The sequence below is a fragment of the Corapipo altera genome, unplaced genomic scaffold (assembly GCF_003945725.1).
Source record: "Corapipo altera isolate COAL_440 unplaced genomic scaffold, ASM394572v1 50, whole genome shotgun sequence".
NCBI lineage: Eukaryota > Metazoa > Chordata > Aves > Passeriformes > Pipridae > Corapipo > Corapipo altera.
In genome coordinates this window covers 12,908,296-12,929,074 of record NW_020884889.1, presented here as the reverse complement: position 1 = coordinate 12,929,074, position 20,779 = coordinate 12,908,296, and the positions used below count along the sequence as shown (strand labels likewise).

Genomic DNA, 20,779 nt, shown 5'->3' with positions numbered 1-20,779 from the left:
GACTGGGATGTAAAAAGAAGGAGAAAGACCTAAATACCATAGGAATAAAACATGTTTAATTTTATTGCTCAGCAAGAACCAAATACCTCTAAATATTCACAAACTGCTTTAATTTGTGGATTAGCTATCAAATTCAGGGGACTTTTACTAAAGTGAATTACTTCCATAGAACAGTTAAACTGAAATAAAGGAAAGCTCAGAATACATTCATTTTTCCTGGCAGTCATTATACTACACTGATATGCGAGAAAGACCACTTCTAAATACTTGGGTCAAATTTTCCAGGCACTCTCCCCAGTCACTTGTTAACTCTGTATCCTAAAACCTATGTTGTGAACAAACATTAACATCCCCTTCAAAAACACCACTGTAAAACTTTTTCAGTATGTGTGCTACATGATTAGTAGAAATATTCTCATCCTGCTAAAGGAGAAAGATAAAATACTCAAGGTACAGTAATGAAAACCACAGTACAGTATTGTCAGCCTCCCAAAAATATACTAGATGTTATAAAACATTGAAACTAAAATGCACAGAACTATGAAAAATATGAAGCAAAACAAATGCATAAATAAAACAAAAAACCAAGAAGATATAACATCAAGTGAAATTTATTTTGGTCTCCATGACTTCAGTTACCACATCTCATTGACACAATGATCAGTTTTTACTTGGCAGAGCTAAAATGCAAACGCCATACAGTGTTTTCAGCTGAACAGTTACAGAATACAGGAGTGCTGTCATCATCCATCTTCCTCAAAATCAGGTATTTGCCTTCTTTCTCTTTTAGTTTAAAGTGCATGTAAAACTATCCATCCCATCAAAAGCTAAGATCATTTCAGTTTGCAACTCACAGAAACACAAAGCTTGTGGCATTTTTACAAAATCTTAGAACATATCTTGATTTTCATATTTAATTACAACTTTGTTTATTAGCATGACGATGATATGATGATGATATTAACATGACTAAATGAGGTCAGCTATGTCTTCACTGGTTCAATAGCTTCAGTCCTGCTAATAAATTCCACTTCAGAAAGATAAACTGTTCTTTTAGGACTTTCAAGTGGATCTTCTCTATTAATATTCTGTTCTCCTGCCATGCATAGAAGGATATAATATTCATACCACTAATCAGTGCAGCACAAAGAAACCCGAAGCCAAGCACAGCTGTGTTATCAGGGGAGGGGTTTGCCCTGACACACAGCAATTCTTGTTATTGAAAGGAATCAACCCCATCAGCTGCTTGGTCTGGTTTTTACATCAAACACAAAATATTTCTGCTTCCAAAGAAGTGATCAAATTATCTGTCATCCAAAAGCAAGACCAAACTCTTGTGTTTCATAGCCATTTACCTTAAGTTATATTCACTCTATGACACAAAGGTTCTAAGACACAAAATAAACTGTGACCCTCAACTATTATGTTTACTAGTATTAGGTACAATCAGAGTTTGTGTAAGTAAAAATTAAACTTCTATTTGTTTATTCTTCACATTGGCTATGAAGACACAAACTCCCTAAGGTATTTTAACTACAATGGTCTAAAGGCAAAAATGAGCATGGACACCTTAAAATCTAACAGAGAATACAAAGAAGAACACCTTGACAAACAGCTTCCTCCCCTTCCCAAACACAAAACTGAACTCCAAAAAGACATTTTGTAGTTTGGTGAGAGTGCCCCAAGGACCAGCAGACTGACCCATCCACAGCAGCACTCCCTGCCTCACTGGGACATGTTTACATAGTACACAGAACCCATTAAATCAATCTCTTAGTCCCTCTGAAGAATGACACCAGATTTTTAAAATATGCTTTCCCTTCTGCAGACAATGTGGTTCTGTACCATCACATACTCCAAGTCCCAGTCTAGCAGTAAACCAGAATGGTGTGGTTGGACTATGCAGATTACAGAATGATCAGCCTGGCAATCTTATAGAACACTTTTGGGTGGATCTTTAGAACGTTGGGAACTCACAGGCACAGCCACACAGACAGAATACATTCCAGGAGAAATAAATTCAGCAGTGGGTAAAAGGAGAGGCTGTTTCAGCACAGTCCTGCTCCCCACATGCAGCAGAGCACCCTGTGAGGCCACTGCTGAAGGAAAGCAGAGTCAGGATGGAGCACGAATGCTGCACCTCCAGACACGTGCCCAAATTGTTGTCTCAGCAGCTACTGCAGTCCAAGGGCTGAAATAAGTGGCCTGACACAGATGACACATCCCATCAGAGTAATTTACTATATAAAAAAAGTTTATTTACTGAATAAGAACTTGAGTACACATCATCTTACACCATTAGCACCAGACCAGGAGTGAACCTGATTTGATTAACCCTTGAGGGGATTTGTCACAGAAAACCAGGGAAAATATGAATAACTTTAAGGAATTATATTATTACTCCATTAAATAAAAAAAGTCCAAAGCCCCAAAATCCAAGACTTGAAAGCATCTTTGCTTCAAGGAGCAGCCCAAAGCAAGAGAACAACTAGCAGGTGACAGAGCAATAGATTTTGACTTTGGGTTGAACGTAAGGTAAGGAGGAGGAGAGGAGAAGTAAGATAGGTCAAACACAATACTGAACTCCAGGTCTGAGTGGTGGCCAGAATTGTCTGGTCAGAATAGTCAGAAACAAGTCAGTTCAAGCCAAAGACTCTCAAATTCCATGGACTGACTCAGGAATCCAACTCATTTCTGGACTGACTCCAGCATAAAATTATCACCAAGATGTTCCTATGTTTTCTTTGGTCAATACCCAAGGCCTATACTCCACCTCATCCTTGCTGTGTGTGCAGACTTTAGCATTCCAGCTCGCTGCCAACTCAGCAACTTACTCCCAAATCTGGCTTTTGCACAACTCCCCTCTCAGATTTCTTCATGATTTTCCTCAGCACTATTCAGGTACATCCTTCAGGCTCTCTCTCCCAGCCTTCTCTAGAAGTGCCCAAACAGACTTACCTTAGCACTTAACTCTTGACCTGACTTGCATCATTAGGACTCCACACTACTACCAGTATTTCCATAAACTTCATGCCCACATTAAGCAGTCAAACACAACTGGCAACCTACTTAGAAATATCATTTACATCAATGACCCACTCATTCCTTTCAAAACAGCTCTGCTAACAGTAAAACTGTGACTTTAGCAACCCTGGGCCACAGAGTCACCCTTTTCCCTATCAATTCATTCTCTCTTACCTCCCCCACCCCACTGCATTCATTGCTCCTGCCTATTCCAAAACTGAGAAGGGAAAAGCTACAGGGCCCAAGCTACAGTTTGTAATTTATCAAGTCTGTGAGTGAGTTGAGGGGAATCATGTGCTCTTAGGCCATCCCAGGGGCTGGGCAGCATTGCCACAGTGCCATAACAGCCAGGAGGGATGAACCCCCTGGCTCAGGCAGTCACAGGGGCTGCTCAGGAGCTCAGCCCTTCGGCCACCCCACCTCCATCCCCGGCATTTCACAGGCACAGGAAGGGCACCTGATCTCTCCCCATCCTGGCACGATCTATGAAGTTCCCTGCAGACTGTGCTGGGTGTGCAGCTTGCATTTCACATACCCACTGCAATTTCTAATGATCTGAATCAGCATGTAAGGCCCCACATGCAATGTGAATCATCCTGAAATTATCCATTGGCTCAGGACTCACATGGTCTTGCACTTCTTTTCAAGCTCTCTCCTGCTTGTTTCCATCCTGTTGCTGTTACCAGCTCTGTGGTTTTGCCTCCTTCTGAAACCTTGAGATCTTTTCTCTCAAACTCCCTCAATCTCCAGACTGTCACCTTATCTTGTGGCAACTGCAAGAAAATTCAATTCTTGTCCATCTCATCAACAAATATCTATTTCTTTCTCGCTAATGCACCTTACAGAGCCTCCAAATACCAAACACTTGTCATGGTACTTGAATGGGATGTGTAAATTCTTTCTAGGAAGAGCTGCACTTCTTTGTCTTGCACCACCCAGCAACTAAACTTTGTTTCATTAAGACAGAAAGTGAGATATAAGAGTCAACACCATTAAACCAATCTCATGGATAGAACACCTAAGAACAGTCAAGAGGAGAATTGCAAGACCTAAAAGAAAGAGTCCCTAAAGAAATGCTGGGGATGTGAGTAGTGGTATTAGAAGGGAAAGTCAACAGAATTACAAAGTTATTAAAGCAGAAGGAAAGAGCATCTTAAGAGTAAATTAAAATTATGTCCAATTGTAGAGTTTTTATAAAGAAAGCCTGAAATAGAAAACTTTATTTTATTCTGTGTACTCAGACAAAGATCTGGAGGCTTAAAATATACCGTGATCTATTGCATTGGAACAGATCCAGCTGTTAGGTAAACTCAGTCAACATTTACAACTCGATATTATCATCCATTAGTTTAAAATATTTATCAGAACATGACAGTTTTAACATATTTAAGTATCATATATTATTCAAGTATACTGTATTTTCCTTATTTATCTCCTATTAATGGATTGGGCACCTGTAACACTGATACAGAGACATGAACAAACTGGTCATAAATATGACTGAATACAGGACAAACACAAGCTACACAGCATGCACAAAACAAGACAGACAAGACATTGCAACATCAGCCTGAACTCTCAGAGGTAATTCCTGTACAAGGAGAACAGGATTTTCCTCAGTCCAATAGTTCACTGGACCTTAAGTGATATTTATCAGAGGCTAGACAAGAGTGTTGAAATTTTTTCAGGGAACAATAATACAGTAAATAGGGATAAGCACCTTCGCCTTTTAATCCTCCCTAAATCACTTGAGCAACCCATCAATACTTTCTGTATTTTGAAACTCACACTGTATTTAATGAAAAAGTAACAACTGATTGATTTGAACTAATGCACCAACTTACAGACCCTCCTAAACCAACAAGCTGCAAGAACACATTAGGCCAGACTCTGATGCACATGTATTGCCAAAGCAGGCCCGTGGGCTGAGATGCCCTAATGAGTTACAGACATTGGGTCCCTGTCTGCAGTCCAACCACCTCCTTAAGAGCTACCTCAGTAATGGGCAAGTTTTCTAATTAAGGACTTGGCCAGGGAATTCCCAGTTGAAAGGGCTGATGTTATGCATGTATAAACACTTTCACCAACACCAGCAGTGACTCTACTCCTGCCAATAGATAAGCAATGTACTGCTTGCTCAAGTCCATTGAGGGATGCCAAACACTTGAACTGGGGAGAGGGGGAGCAGGGGGCAACTTTATTTTCTTCCTCCAAGCTCCCTAGGTGGGTTTCTCTTTCTACATTTCTTGTTTGTGTTTTTGTTGGTGTTTTGTTTTTATGGTAGGTACTATACAATGCAGATTTTGGTTAATACAAATTCGGCATCTGTCTGTTGCTGGTGATTCCATCTTCTCACTCATCCTTCCGTGCAGCTTCCTTTACTTGACCTTGAAACTCTTCTTCCATATTAAAACAGGGAAATTTTCCTATATATCTGGAGATGGAGTATCTTGACACAGATGTTTTCAGATGGTTAAGTCTTTGGTGGAAAAATTTCTTCTTTATTCCCCACTTGTGCAATATAAAATATCTTCTGTATTTGGGACATCATTTGCTCATCAGTACTTTGTCCTTTCATGCAAGTGTCTTCCACAACAGAACAGGAGACAGCTTCTCCCTGGTGTTTGGTCACCATTTATTATCCAACGAATCTGAGACTAAAGCTGGAGAACAGCTCATGGGCCATGACCTAGAGACAGTTCAATTCAGTAGTTAGGGGAATTTCATGTGAAATCTGAGTTCTGTAGATAATTTCTTGTCATGAAATCAAACATCCTTTTCTCTTCAGACCCCATCAGAACAGCTTCCTATATCTGCATCAACCCACTCGCCTTGCTTACAAAATGTTAATGCTTATTTCCTTCCCTCTCCTGCTTCTCAACAATGAAATCATATTACATATAAAATAAGCTTATTGTGCAATGAAACTGCAATCCGTTTCAATGGCAACTGCACGCATCTCAAAACTAAAGTTCTCTTCATTCTCTCCAGGCTTGAAACTGAGATCAAGTCACAAAATAATTTTGCTGCTGATCTAAAATCACTGTTCTGCATTTCATAAATATCTTACACTAAACTCGCATTTCCTACACTGGCACAGGATGAAGTGGTTGACTGTACTGAATAGATACTTAAAAGACAGCTTTCACCCCTCTCACAGAACAAGAGCAATTTCAACCCTGAAAGTAGCAGCTTTCCATGCCCTCCCTTGGCACCTCTGTGCCTCCACCTGCTCTCCAATTCTGCAGTGGAAACTTCTTAGCAGAAGGGCCTGAAGTTTGTGTGCCTCCATCTTTGACCTAAGAGTCTCCCTGCAGATTCTTCCTCTCAAACTGTCTTTGAAAATCTCTCTCTGCCCAGCCACACTTTAAGATAACTACAAAGGCAAGGCTTAAAAAAACCCTGAGCTTTGGGTGACCCACTGTGGCCATCTGTCTCTTCTCACGCTTTCTTTTAAAGCCTGCAATGTACAAATAGTATGAGGAAAGGGCTGGGTTTCTAAACACCTGCTAAATGCAGGTCCTGCACTTTCAACTGCCAGCACTTCATTTAAAATGTACTACACTAAGCTGTGAACAAACAGATTTATTTAACAAACAAGCTCAACACAGGGATAAATCTGTCAGGCTTAAATCATCTGCAATACCTCTCTAATGAGAACATGAGGCTTTAAGACTATGCAGACTATGACTTTCTGCTCAGCTGGTGCACTTAATGGGCTGCAATCTTGGCTCTCACAGCAGACAATCCCTACAAGGTTGAAAAATGGATATGAATCAGACCTAACCCACAGAGATGTTGAAAGTACCAACACCAGCAAACTCCCATTTCATTTCTTCCATTTATTTTTCTTCTGAAAGTTCTTTCCTGTGCTACTATTTAATTTATGAGTGGTTGGACTAGATCAAGTTGAAGAATGTTCTATTAATGCCTGAGATGGAAGGATTTATTTTCAGAAAAAAAAATTAGAAGCAAATGATACCTTTGCTAAGGAGTATAAGCACATTGAGCTGTGATTTTCCTTCTCTGCCTGGGCTCAATTCCCTAGATCACATGGCCACTGAATCCAGTATCAACAAGATGGGACCTATGAAGAGGAAGGTGTTAAATACTCTTTCCCTCCACGGCCTCCTACATTTGGTGCTCCTCTGCCAGCATCCCCTTTCCTGTACGCCTAAGTTAGGACTGACCACCATCTCCTAACACATTTTAAATGCCATCAAAACAGCACTGGAGGTGTTGGAACAGCCTAGTGCATCACAAAACTCCACTCTAAAACTTCTCTTTCACTTCCTCCTGACTGCTTGAGGTTCTTTTCAAGAATGCCCTGTTTCTGTCGCTCGCAAGTGATCCATCATCTTTCCCTAAAAGGCCCAAAGAACAATCTATTTTGTGATTTTTTTCAGCCAGGAGATTCATTTCACTACTTGTTCAATTCTGACAGTTCTCCATATGAGTTTGAAGCAGTATATCTTGTTTGTTTAGCACCCCTTTGCAGTCTAAATTGGAGATGGTAACAGCACAAAGTCCTGATTTACACTGAAAGAATAAACCCATTATTTACATTTCAGATTTGTGTCCAACGATACTAAGATAAATACTAAACAAAACTCATCCTCTAGTCAAGCAAGCACAGGCTTGGCCATCTTTCTCACCCAGTAGTTCATGCAGTAGCTTGTTCATGTTTCAGCTTCTAACAGAAGCACTGCCAATAATTTTACCTATTTCCATTCTTTACACTTCTCTCCTGAGTTTTCTAGGTCAACCTGTTCACTCTACTCTCATACCACAGAGCAGCTCAAAATTTCAGAGAGCAGGATTTCTCACTGCTTTGATCATTCTTTCTCAATTATTTAAATGCAAGTTATCAATCATTATAATACCCTCATAAATCCTAAGATAGCATGTTATTTTACAGATACCAACCATGAAAGTATTGCAATAATGAGTAAGACAACAGGGTTTTGTGCCACCTTTCTAGGTATTCTTCTCCATTACATTCTGCAATCAGTTTAGTGTAGAGGGGGTATGTATGTGCTTAAATATATCCTGATGTACACATTTTCTGGGACTTAAATAGTAGTGCAATCTTCCCTATTTACTCTAGAAAGTATTTTTAGTGCTGCTACTCACTAGTTTTTAACTTAGAACAGACTCTTCAGATAGGATTCCTTTTCAGTATTTTTGTTAAAGATATCTCAGCTTCTATGGCATAGTTAGCAAGTGTTGCTTAAAATACACCTAAACCTCCTTATCAAATATTACACAGAAAAGAGCACAAAATCATGAAGAACACCACATGCTTGGATAGCTGAGGGCACTCACATCTGCAATGCTTTTTCTCTTTCCCCATGATGGACAGCTACTCTTCTCTACACTACTAAGGCTGCTAATTTTAGGGCCTCTAATTAGGAGTTCAGTTTAAAATAGTGCATGCCAACTGTATTGTGGGTATTCCCTCAAACACAGTACAAACACAAGCCACAAACAGAACAAAATTAAAAAACCAAACCACCAACATTAAATGCCTAATGTATTTGGTACCATCTGACCTGACCAAACTTCTGGTACAGGAGTCTTTAGCCAGCTCACTAGTGAAAATACAGATGTAGTTGCAGATGTTCATGCAGTTCTCAAGGAAACTGAATTAAAAGAAAAACTAAAACACACAAGGACTAAAGCAGATAGCAAAAAAATATTCCCTATGGCTACATGTCAGTCAAGAATTTACATGGAGGCTTAATTGGTTTTGAAAAGCAGGTAGACATCAATTAAAATTAGACATATTTGACAGGTCAGTAGTGACTTGGTCACCTAACACTCTCCTTGTTAAATGATAACCAGGCGATCTAGAAGGGCTTTCTGTGTATATGAAGGCACAAGCAGAGACACATTACAAGGAATCAGCAAGCTAAACTGACCCATTAAACCTAATATTTGTGGAATCACGATCATTGCCTCAAGCTTTATACACGATTTTTTGCCAAAACATCCGACAGAGCTGGAAGGATTTGTTATACCAATGCAGCCCACTAGGGGTCAAGTTACATCCAGCAGTTTAAAAATATATTTAGTAATAAAGGGCAAAATTTAGGCCACCATCCTCCTACATTACTAGAATCATCTGGGTTGCCACATGTATCACAAAGTGACAAGTCCTTTAGAACTCTTCTTTAGAACAAACAGAAAAAAATCATAATATGATGGTTGGTGCACAGAGATACAAAACAGAATAAATAATTGCTCCTATAATCCATTCATTAGATGGATTGAATTATTAGATTGCAGAAGTTTTCCTTAATAGAACACCATAGTATAAAGATTGTTAGTTCGGTTTTAGGCCAGCTATGATGCTTGAAAATAGTGACAATGGCAAGCCGAGCTAAAAACAAAACCTCAAGACTTGATATGTCTGATATGACAGAAGAACTTTAATCCTTCTGTGTAAAAGACACTTAGTATCACACATCTGATCATACAGCAGGGCTACATAAGAATCTTGTAAAACAAAACAAATATAAGTAAATATATTTATAAATACCAACTTGACAAAAATGAAACAACCATGTCTAATCAGAAATCCTGTAACAGCACTTTGTGAATGCAGAAAGAATGCCTTAGATTTGAGTGGTTTCCAAACATATGATTTTGTGAATGTGAGATGCCCAAATACAAATAAAAGATATTTAATTAAGGCCTATCCTCTGTGGAATAGGAAGGCTTGTGTAATAGAACTCTTAGTATGCCTTGTAAAGCTCCAATTTAAACTTAATTTACCTGTTTCCATGTCATTCTTTCATCCATTTGGAGAAACAAAAATGTTTGCAATTAAAGCCTTCTGACTGTGAAAAGTTTCCTGACACATAGGTAGCCTGTAACTTGAAAAATTCCACTTAAAATTTTACAGGAAATTATATCAGCTAAGATGGTGTCCCAAGACCAGGGTAAAAAAAGATGAGTGGTGAAAAACTGTGTTTGCAGGCCTAGTTCTGTGAGGAAACACATTGGGAAAACAGAAACAAATAAAAAACCCCAAACAGAACCCTCCAAAACCAAAAGAACAAAACATTAAAGGTCAGGTTTTGCCTTTCACTTCTGTACAGGAAGGAGGAGACCTTTAATGAGTAGTCAGCAGGTACCCTCTGAATGGTTCAAATTGAGTTGCAAGTTGGATGTTGCATTTCCTGAACTACCACAAAAAGTCCCAGAATTACTGTCAGCCTAAAGATCACAGTTCACAACCCACAGCCACTGGTTTAAACTGCTTTCACCTCATCTTTCTGCTTCACTCCCTCCAGATGCTTAACTCATCTTCCATCGTAACTAAGGTGCCATAAGGAAACTGCACACAGGACAGAGTGCCCTTTGGAACATTTACTAAAAGAATCAGTGTTCCTCAAATACTCAAGAGTTATTTTACTAGATCTCACCTCCTCAACCATATGCTTAACTTTCTTCTGTTGGCAGTGCACCATGTCATCCAGATGTTTGATTCGCTCTCTCAGGCTGGCTGCGACCTCCTCCAAGTGCTGTGACCTAGCAAAGCATGCAAGAGTCAAGTATTTAAGTGGGGAGCTGTGCAGGATAAGCAAAACAAGAACAATCCCCATAATTCACCATAAATCGGGACAGGCGAGTCAAACTCCACCGACAGATGTCAATTTGTCCAAAGTACGTTTTAATGGTAATCTTAGTCCGAGTGCCCGTCTCCACCCAAGTTTACTCACCTTTGTCTTGCATACTGGCACTCTTACTCAGAGCCTGAAGTGCTGACAATTAAACAATGTGACAAAACTCATCTCAAGGTGTGTTTTTCCTTTAAGTGAAAGGTTTTTAGACAACTAGATCTTTATCATTAGAAAGACACATTTAGCCTGACTTATTACCACCTACAAACGTTTTGGAAATGTATACTGAATAAAAGCCAGGAAGCAGGTCTGCTTTCAAAGCTGTCTTACCGCAGGAAAGCCTTGAGTCAAGAATCTGGCAGAGCTGCCAACAGCAGCAGAATGTTAACTGGTATTAACTCATCAACAGTCAGCAGGAATTGTGACTGTTTTAAGTTTGTACATGACTCTTCAGATAGATCCTACATTTCTCTCTTTAACACAAAAATTGAACACCCACAGAATTCCTGCCCCAAGTTGGTTTGTCAGCTTGTCAGAAAAGTAGTTTTAGAATACGCAAAGAAACAGGAGTGAAGCTTTTTAATAAATTTTTTGGCTCGTTGGCCATGGGAGACTCCATTTTTATCTGAATGTACAGTTCTTAAAATTCTTCAAAGAACACAATGACTTGCTTACAAAATAAACTTTTGTACTCTGAGGTTCAGGACTGGACAGAATTTGAGAAGTGGAGGAGGGGAATCAAAAACAAAAAGGCTTTTTTCATCTTGGTCTGTGCACAGCAGAAGAAACTGTTGAAGCTGCAAATAGAACTACCATTCTGAGACAAAGCAGCAGATGGCAAACTGTAAGACATGATTCCAGTGAATGACTGAATTGTATCCTGTTTCCCCCAAAAAGTGTCTATTAACAGTGAAGCACTCTACAGAAATTTAACTGCAGCACTTTGACAAGGACCCAAAAAATTCAAAACATTGCTGCAGGTTTTTCAGTTGTGAGTATTAAGGTCTCACAAAACTGCAATTTGTGGTTTTGGTTGCAATTTTAACACATATTTAGTCTCTCATTGAAAGATTCAGAATTGTAAGCATGGATAGCAATAGAGAAATGGAACAGACATCCATCCTCAGGTGGAGATCAAGTGTCTGGTCAGGTGCAGATAGGTAAAGGGAAGTTAAGAAGAGACTTCAGCATCACCTGAACATAGATTCATTGCTTGCATAGCATAGATTGCAACTGTGAGCTTGCTTGCATTGCACAAATTCCTGCCTCAACACTGCCTTTACCCTTTCACTGCAGTGTAACTTTTCACGCTGAAAACGATTCACTGAAGCGAGAAGAGTCTGTGTTATTCAGAGGTAAAGGAAGAAAGCAATTATCTTTCATCTCCATATTCTATGTTGCTGAACATCTGTTCACTTTAAATTATTATTTTAACAGGCTGCTGTGAAAAGCCATTCTTGCCCTGACACCAGAGAAGCTGGTCACAGATCAACACAAGCACACAGTGAGAGGCTCTCAGCAGGGACCTCCTTTTATGTTTATACTTCCTAAAGAACAGCAGGATGCCAAAAACCTTGAAACTGAATTTCTGGGTGCCACAGAACCATAATTAGTAATCAAGTACAGTTATTCAGTCTCTGGTTTATCTTTACCCGTTCAAGCAGTGTCATATAAACCTTTGAGTGGCAGATACAATTTTCACTCCAATTGCAGCTACTCTATTTCAGTGCTGGATAGAATTCTCTTGGAACTTGGCCTCTGACTTTGCTTGAAGCTTTCTTTTGCCTGGTCATGGTGCTCTGTCAGACTCAAAGAAGTAGTTATGGATGTACATGCCACCTGTGGGCAGAATCATCAGACCTGTCCCTCCAAGCCTCAAAGCTATTTCCCCCTCTACCTCTTTTATACAAAAGAGACATCTCTAGCAGTTATATGCAAAACTCTTGCTCTCCCCAAGAGTTCATATTTACAAAGGGAATGTCCTAGAGCTTAATGCAGGATACAGAATGTCTTGTCATTCAATACTCCGTTGAGCAGTAGAAGGAGATCATGAAAGTATTCACAGTCAGGATCATCCTGTGCTGAATTTGGGAATGCAGATTTAAGAAAAATGCAATCCACAAATATGCCACAGCTTGTTCTATCTACAACTTACTCTGCAGATTTGCAAAAAACTTTTCAGGAAAGATGCATGAAGGTTTTGTTGCTTTGTTGCAAAAATTATTCATCTTGTTTTACATGTAAATAAACCTTAATTGAGGTAGACAATCCCTATCAGACTCCAGTTTTTAAGTTAAAAAAAGTAAAACTGATGTCTTTAAAAACAACCCATCCCCTGAAGTTTCCTAGCAATATTACAAGTTCCACAGACAAGATATATCTCACCTTTCACTGTCGGAGTTGTTTTCGGATTTCGCTCCATGTATTTGTATTTCATTCAATTCAAGCTGTTTTTGCAGCTGCTGACGCTCCTAAACAAGAAATGTTATCCTTCAGTTCTCCATGTGTCAAAATGTAAAGGCTTCACAAAGCATATTTCATTGCAATTCAAAACATCATTTGTGAAATTAAAATAGAAACTGATTAACCAAAATTCATGCATTTCCTACAGCCAAGGAGCATAGAATGCATAATAATAAAATCAAATTCCCAGCTATGCATGGAAATAAGATCAGAGTTTTCAATTTTCTATTTGAAGATGTATGGCTTTACTTGAAACTGAATTTTTTTAATAAAAAGATGAGTCATCAAAATCTTTAACTACATAAATGTCAAATTGTCGATGTTATCTCTCCAAGGCTGAGATAAAAGGTGTTGCTGTATTTTCTTCCCCCAAAACATTCCTGTTTATTTTTAAGTGCGCAGCAGCACAGTGCTTGTGAAGATCTATGAGGACTTGGGGACTGAGTCAAAAGAAGTTAACAGAGAAGTAAATCTGTTATCCACTTTAATGGCAAGTTAAGAGGCATTCAGTCGTACTCAGCAAGTATCAGCCAAATAAGAGTAAATTAAATAACTAATGTGAAGAAACTCATTGGTACTCATGAACTACATTGCAATCCTTTATTCACTGTGTAACACAAGTTGTAGGCTGAAGCCCAGATGAAGTTAATGGAGCCACTAAAGGGGGATATTAAGCTGAACGATTTCTCACTGTAGTCACTAATTCTACTAACAGATTTGCAAGTATTAGACAAAAGGGGTTCAATGCACATTAGACTAACCAGTCAAGCCAACTGGTTCATAAAAACCTATCTCTCAGTAAAATACTGAGATTAAACATGTACTATACTGAAGTAAAAATTGTGAAAAAACACGCACTTCATTTGTAAGAACAGAAGATTGTATTCACTCCACTGACTAAAATTCTCTCTGCTCCTGCATTTCAGATAGCAAGGCACAAATCTTTAAAAGATAACGAGATGCCTGCTACTGAACGAAATGAGAAATACAAGACCATTTCATGGTCACTGCCCTCGAGCTGCACATCCCCCACCAGCCCCTCCTTGTTGGAGAGAACAAGGTCCAGCACAGCACCTCTCCTCGTCGGCTTCTCTATCACTCAGAGAAGGAAGTTACCAACACATTCCAAAGAAAGTTATCAATGCATTCCAGGGACCTCAGTTGCTTATGCCCTGCTGCATTGTCCCTCCAGCAGCTGTCAGGGTGGTTGAAGATCCCCATGAGGACCAGGGCTTGTGAATGTGAGACACTCCCATCTGTCTGTACACAGCCTCAGCTGTCTGTCTGTCTGTCTGTCGAGAGCCTCATCCTTTCAGCCTCCCTGGCTGGGTGGTCTGTAACAGATCCCCACTATAATGTCACCTGTCCCTGCTCTCCCTTTGATCCTGACCCATAAGCTCTTGGTCAGCTCCTCATCCATCCCCCGGTGGAGCTCCATGCACTCCATGGACCTACCACAGCAACACTTGTAAGTGAGTTTGGATCATTTATGATTTTTACTTGATTAGGCTTAGACTTTGCACACCAAAGGGAGACTGAATGGTCTTATTAAGGTCTTTCTTTAAAGTAACGTTCATTTCCTAAAGAAATGTTGACACCGTAGCCCTGACTGTAAAGAGAACTAGAAAGATAGAACAACCACTTCATCACAGTGTATCTGTGGCAGTCCAGGTTCACTTCTTATCTGAATACAATTACTGAGATGCAAACAGCATGGTGTGTCACTGAGCAGCAGGAAAACAACAAGAAGTTAAATTTCCTCCATGCACTGGTGCATTTCCTTTAAAGGCAGCAATCAGCTGACTCTCATACCACTTCCATGCGTTCAATCAGCCTGTCCAGCTCCCCAATTCTCTGGTCCTTTTCCTGGATGCTGGTTTCTGTAATCTGCATCTTCTTATTGGCCTCTTCAATAGCCTTCAGAAGCCGATTTGTTTCCTCCTTCAAATAAGAACATTCACAGTCACATTAGCACCTAATATATTAATGAGGAATTTTTATTTTTCTTTTCTTTTAAGCTACAGAGTCAGGCTAATAGCTTTTACTTTTACCCATTTCTTAGATACCTGTTTTCTCTTCTGAGGATGCTGTGGAGTAACAGCTAAGAAAAATATGCTGTTGTAGAAGACAATTTTTAAAACACCGAAGTTTGCCATGTTTAGTTTTGTACTTTCCTCACATGTAAAGCAATATGAATAGAAAGAGACAGGAGCATCTATCTTCAATCTCCATCATCATCCATCTCTATCAGTTAAAAAATGCAATGACTAACTGCTCATAGAAAGGTTTTCCTTGGGCCTAAAGGAAACCAAAGAACAGGAAGAGTTCTTGCTCCAGTAGCATCCAGTGAGGTTGTTCCCCTTCCTTCCTAAACTGTCACTAAAATTGGGCATTATATTTTTCTGTTTTTTAGAGAATCAAAAGTTAAAAACCCAAATAACTTCATTTCAAATTTTGAAATCTACATTATCATTAACATTACTATGTTTGAACACATTCTTTTCTTGGTCCTTCAACCCCAGAAGTTTGCAAAGGTTAGTAACTATGGCACAGAGACAGAAGTGAAGGAACACATGTGACCTCTGGGGGTACTGAGCGATTGAGAAACACCACCAAGCTGAGCACCACTCTTGCAGGCTTGCTATACATACCAGGAGGATTTCTTTCTCAGCTTTATGTTTCTGTTCCTCTTCTCGCATCTTTTCCTCATACTGACTGTACAGTTTTCTTGTCATCTCTCTCATGACTTCAGCATTGGCTTCCTGCGATGATTCCACCTGTGAGGGAGGAAAGTTGACCCATCAGTCAGTACAGCATTGCTGGCAGCAGGAGAAAGAGAGTTCACATGATGTAAAAATAACACTTTGAGCTTCAGCTCCACCTTGTTACAAATCTGACATTGCTGAAGCAGATTTCCATTTGCATCAAGACCATTTACAGCATTCTGCCAGCACACACATCATTGCAACTTGCAGAAGTTACCGTTTCATCGAGTTTCAGTTTGTCTGAATTTAACCCCTTTGCTCATTGCTTATCCAAGGTCAGGCAGTGTCTCTTTACTGAGCCCTTTCCTTGCAGCCTCCAAGTCACTTGGTTTGCTTCCCCATTGAAAACACTCAAAGCAATAATTACTTTATTGCAGTACCCCCTCACTGCTCTCTCTTGGTTTTTCACATTCTGGTCTTTGTGTAGGCACAAGAACTGGGGTGACAATGGAGGAAAGTAGATCAGGGAACAATTAAAATTAAAATTAATATTCTCGGTGATGTGGAAGGGTTAATTTTTAACAACAGAACCAGAAACTTTACTACAGCTACAGGGAAGAGGGTAAGAATGGTAATTCTGAGACAGGATTTCCTCCTTCTGTTGGCTGAAAACACTGACTGAAACACACCCTCGGTGATTAAACACTAGACAGGATACTCACAGCTTAAGCCCATCTACTGGATAAACCACAATACAAGCAAAGTAAAATAACTAGTCCAGAACTTAGATCTCTTCCTAGAGATGCTGTGAAACAGCCAATGTTACAGTGAAATCCTGTGGGTGCTACAAAAGTGACAGGAAGAGGAGGAATATAGTGTCTGCAAAGAGAATCAAGTGTTCCCTGCTGATCACTACATTTTCCACAGCTACAAAATACATAGTTCTGATGATTAAGGTTTTGGGTTGGTTCTTTTTTTTTCCATTTCAAGGGTTGAAAGATTTATTAAACCCTTGTGTTGATCTTGCAAGGCAGAAACAAGCTTGTTTACTGTCCTGTGCAAAAACAACACTGCATTTCATCCTTTTGAAAAGGGACTGAGCTCTGAAGGACTCCTCTGGTACTGCAATTGCCCCCTTTGTCATCTCACCTAGATCGAGTCTGGAGCACTTTATGAGAGAGGGTGGAGTTAAACTAACCTTCCACATTTCAGGAAGCCTGAAAGAATTGTATCATTCAGAAAAAAAACAATAGTTAAAACCCAGGTTCCTTAAGATACATTGAACTGGAATATGATCTCTGTCCCTGTATCTCCATCTTTCCTTGTCTACAGCTTGAGCAATGAGGAAAGTAAAAACAAGCATAAAAAGGCAGATGTATCAGGGCATCTGTTATAATACTCATGAGCAACATCTCCAATCTCAGTTATTATGGTTATATGAATAAACTGAACCTACTTAATAAGCCTCACAGGTGTGTTCTATCCAGAATGTAATCATGGGGTACAGTAGCTACTGCTTTTCAACTGTTAACCTCCCAGATTCCACACATCCTCTTACAACCACCCCTAGAATTTAAAACCCAGATGTCTTGGCACCTTTGATACATGATTTTATATTTAACTGTCAAAGAGGTATTTTATTCACTAATTTTGTATTAAAACTGCAAGTTTGAGGGCAAAATTTACACTTTTTTGTATATTGTATTCTGCAGACCTTGACATGCTTGAAGATAAACAAATCCTTACACATTCAGTAGAGCTGAGACTTAAGCTGTGTTTCTCAGCCCTCAGAAGCAGACATGCCTTTCCCTGACTTGTTGATGCATGTCCTTAAGATTATAGTGAAGCCCAAAGTTCTGTTTTAAAATCTTAATTGCATCACCTTTGCTTCTTTTATTTGTTTTTTCCCTCTATTTATTTCCTGCTGACAACAGCAAGTACAAAATAGCCCGACTTTTACAGCCTGTAAAGCTCCACTAGAAGAGGAAACTAGAACATGAACTGTAATTTGAAATGCACTTATGATGTTTTCTTGTTTAGCCATTCATCATTAAGCATGAATGCAAGTCACTAGACAGCCAAAAGAAGCATTTTCTCTGACAAAATGAAACATGAATAAAGCAGCAGTCACCTTAATTTCACAAATTTGTCCAAAAAAATTCACAAATTTTTCAAAATTTAAAAATTCTGATACAGTACTATATCCAAAATAGTCTACTTTGAGCAATTTTAAGAGCAACAAAGGTTTGCAGAAGAAGGTGTGGGGGTTCTGTTAGGGTTTTTGGGGCTTTTTTTTCTGGGTTTATTTTTTTTTTGAGATTAAAGGAATACATTTGGCAGATGAGGGGAGAACATGGTCAAGCTTTCTGGCACATAAAACCCTGCAATTTGTGTTTTATTCCCTTGCATTTCTCTGAAAGAAATAGCTTAATTCTCTTTTTAAGATACTTACAGTACTGCTGACCACATGCTCATAAGACTTAACAGATTACCTGTGGTGCAATGCCAAGTAAACTCAACATCAGAGAAACTCATATAGCACTGTGTAGAGTTATAACACTCCTTGACTTGATAGAAAAAGATGCTAATAACCATTTAATGGTTTGAATTTTCATCTGCCAGCATCCCTGAATCTTATGTTACATCCCATGTTATGGAAAGTCTGACTGTCATCAGCTGAGGTTCCTTGTTATTAAACCAGTATCGATTCACAGAAATATGTGAGCTCTAGGGAATGATGAGGGCATGAAGAATGAAGAACCCTTTACAAATAAGGCTAAGGAATTATTTTATCATACTCCTAATGCCCTTACTGTGCAACATTTTTAGGGGAGTTTATATACCACACCTTTAACTTCAGTAACTGATTTTCAATTTGTGCTGTTTCCAGTTGCTTTTGCTTCTCTCTCAGCTTTTCCATAGATTGCTCGTGTGTATGTTTTAAATTCCTTATTTGTTCCCTTATGTCAGTGTTCTCCAATGTGACATCCACTAGAGTTTTCTAGAAAAAAAGAGGCAAACCACATATTAAAAATCAGAAATAATTTGATGAACTAACACAGTCAAGAGATTATGAAACAGGCAGGACATTTAAAGAGCTTCCTGATGTACTAATGCAGTGTGAACAGTTTTGCAACTTTTAACATTTAAAATTATGGGTTTTGGTGTTGTTAGAAGGTATTTCCATGAGAAATGTGCTCAGTGACATCAAGTCCTGGAACATTATTAAAAAAAAAAAAAGGAAAGGAGCATGGATACATTTCAGTATGAATAATCTTCCCTTCTTCTCTCCAAGGGCCATGTGACAAATATAAAAGGCACTAGACTGAAAAAAACTGTGACAATCAAGAAAGCAGGAACATTAGGTTGTTCAGCTCAGTTACATGGGAATTTGAAAGTCTTTAAAAAAGAAAATTCATTCCCACTTTGTCCCTCCCCCCACATTTCACAGGTATGTAAAGTCTCACAAGTGTTTAGCATTCAAACATGCCACTCCCATTTCTGTTAACAACTGAAGGTAGGAACAAGTCAGGAGATGGATCATTTTGCACTATACAGAACAGATCACATTTTCAGCTCAGATAATTTCTAGAGACACAACTAGTGGCATTAATCTGCTGCATATCAGTATCTCTTTATTGTACACTATTTTTTAATGGGTTTTTTTAAACACAGGTGTTGGAACTTTTTTTTCTTAGTTTCCTAAAGAAGTTGCTTTAGATATCAAAGACAGTACTTTATGGTCTGGTTCAGTGTTAGAATCTATACCTGCCACCCATGTTGTAGGTATGCTTTTAACCCCACATTAGCAAAGGCAGTTGTCAGCTGGGACAGAGCTGTTAGGATGTACCTGCAAGTCTATTGATGCTGATGTCAAGGAGCTGTTCATTTCGCTAAAGCTATCTAAGGCTGCCGCCTGCACTCGCACATGAGTCTCTAAGGATTCCTGATGAGCATTTGTCACCTGAGCAGGAAAAAACAAACAAACAAAACAAAAACAAAACCAAAAAAGTTTTATATAGAATAATTATCAAGTTTACCTATTCTTTCAAAGAGAGCTACAGAAGAGAAAGACCCCCTACGCTCATTTTCACAGTACTAGGATGCTTAGACTGTACAGGCCTCCAAGTATATTCTTGCACCTCATAAACAAGCAAAACTTGCTAACAGAACAAAACAATGCTAACAGAAATGAGGCACAAGTATCTCTGTTCACTGCTAGTCTGCAATCACTGCAGAAGCTGTTCTTTTTGAAAGGACAAGAGGACACTTGGCAGCTCTCTATTCAGAAGGATTGTGTACATGGAGTGGGCAGATTGTAAAAAGTCACAGTGAGAAGCAGAAGAATGCAAGAAATAAGGAAATCTAGGAAGGTTGGAGTGAACTGTAGAAAAGCCTTAAGTAAGAAGGAACTGACTAATCAGGTACATAAGCAACATCAAGAAGACTTAAGGATGAAACAATATGAAGCAAGAAGTCAGAGTGCTTTGTTGTGTGAAAATTAGTAATTTTCTGTTATGTACACAAACACATGCTTAAAAACCGAAGGGGGGGAAAAAAGGCACAAAATTACTTCATTCAAGAAGAGACCAAAACCCAAACAGTGTAAATAATCACAAACAATCCAATAATAAAGAGGAAAAGAGTGTTAATAATGGAGGCCAACCCAACTCACATTCTTAGCTGGATCAGATTTGTTTCTTGATAAAAACGTAAGAACACAAGGGACTGATATGGAGGACAAGGAGTGTTCAGTAACCAAGCCATACACAGATTAGGTCAGCATAGGGAGCAGAAGCCAAGCAATTGCTGTTAATCTTATATAAATGTGTGCTCATGTAAAGATAAACAAACAAAAGCAGAAATGCTTTGGATGGATTAAGAAAGTTACAAGATAAGACCTTGTGGTGAAGAAGCCCAGGGCAGGATATTGGAAGTACAAATTTCAAACAAACTTTA

General features: G+C 39.0%; 1 protein-coding gene across 7 annotated transcripts in view; it reads right to left on the bottom strand.

The window, feature by feature from the left end:
• Nucleotides 1-20,779, bottom strand: part of LOC113947601 (myocardial zonula adherens protein-like) — a 56,764-nt gene that overhangs the window by 12,595 nt on the left and 23,390 nt on the right. For all 7 annotated transcript variants that reach the window (XM_027644334.1, XM_027644335.1, XM_027644339.1 and 4 more), the window contains 6 exons: nucleotides 19,671-19,784; nucleotides 18,669-18,821; nucleotides 15,767-15,892; nucleotides 14,928-15,056; nucleotides 13,038-13,123; nucleotides 10,455-10,560 (listed from right to left, as the gene is read on the bottom strand). In XM_027644334.1, the coding sequence (XP_027500135.1) occupies nucleotides 10,455-10,560; nucleotides 13,038-13,123; nucleotides 14,928-15,056; nucleotides 15,767-15,892; nucleotides 18,669-18,821; nucleotides 19,671-19,784 (714 nt within the window). The remainder of the gene's footprint in view (nucleotides 1-10,454; nucleotides 10,561-13,037; nucleotides 13,124-14,927; nucleotides 15,057-15,766; nucleotides 15,893-18,668; nucleotides 18,822-19,670; nucleotides 19,785-20,779) is intronic.